General features: G+C 37.8%; 1 protein-coding gene across 1 annotated transcript in view; it reads right to left on the bottom strand.

The window, feature by feature from the left end:
* Nucleotides 1-791, bottom strand: part of LOC103610921 (thyroid receptor-interacting protein 11-like) — a 28,719-nt gene that overhangs the window by 15,345 nt on the left and 12,583 nt on the right. The window contains 1 exon segment of the mRNA XM_008594981.1: nt 617-685. Within this exon segment, the coding sequence (XP_008593203.1) occupies nt 617-685 (69 nt within the window).

The raw sequence follows: 791 nt of genomic DNA, 5'->3' as shown, positions 1-791 counted from the left end.
TGAATTTCACAGATGGGACTTTGAACTTTGGACTTTTGAGTTGAAACAAGTTAAGACTTTGGGGATGAAATGAATGTATTTGTATGTGAAAAGTACATGAGTTTGGGGGAGCCAGGGGTGGAATGTAGTGGATTGAATTATGTCCCTCCAAAACTCCCTGAAGCTTGAATTGTGTCCCCCAATTTTTACATATTAGAAACTTAGCCCACACTGTGACTGTTAAGAGGGTGAGAAATCCTACTATGGTAATAGAAAGGTGGAGCTTTGAGGAGGTGATTGGATTGTAGGACCACACTGGAGGGAATGGACTAGAAATGGTGGTCAGGGGTGTGGTTCTGAGGTCTTTAAAAAGAAGAGGAGAGTCTGTCTTTCTCTCTGCTCTCTCTGCTTCCACCATCTTGCAGTGTGAGACCCTTGGGTCACTGTCGCCACCATCACATGGACTTTGGACATCCCAGCCTCAGAAACTGTAAGCAATAAATTTCATTTTCTTTATAAATTACCCAGTTCCAACTATTCTGTTATAGCAATACCAAACAGACTAATACAATACACTTATGCTATTAATGAGATTTTAGATGTATAATAGCAACTGCAAATCAGCAATCTGACTCACCTTAATAATATTTTGCAGTTTGAAGATTTCTGTTTGATCAGAGCTATGTGTTCCTTGTGCTTTAGAAGTCTAGATCACAAAAAGAGAATTAGAAAATAATTACACTGATTTTTTTTTTAAAATAGGAAGTTGCAAACTAACTTTATTAACAGATACTTTTCAAAAAGGGGCATTA

Source organism: Galeopterus variegatus, unplaced genomic scaffold (genome assembly GCF_000696425.1).
Source record: "Galeopterus variegatus unplaced genomic scaffold, G_variegatus-3.0.2 Scaffold12053, whole genome shotgun sequence".
In the NCBI taxonomy this organism is placed as follows: domain Eukaryota; kingdom Metazoa; phylum Chordata; class Mammalia; order Dermoptera; family Cynocephalidae; genus Galeopterus; species Galeopterus variegatus.
Note: the sequence above shows the minus strand (reverse complement) of the source record. Positions and strands in the feature narration are given on the sequence as shown.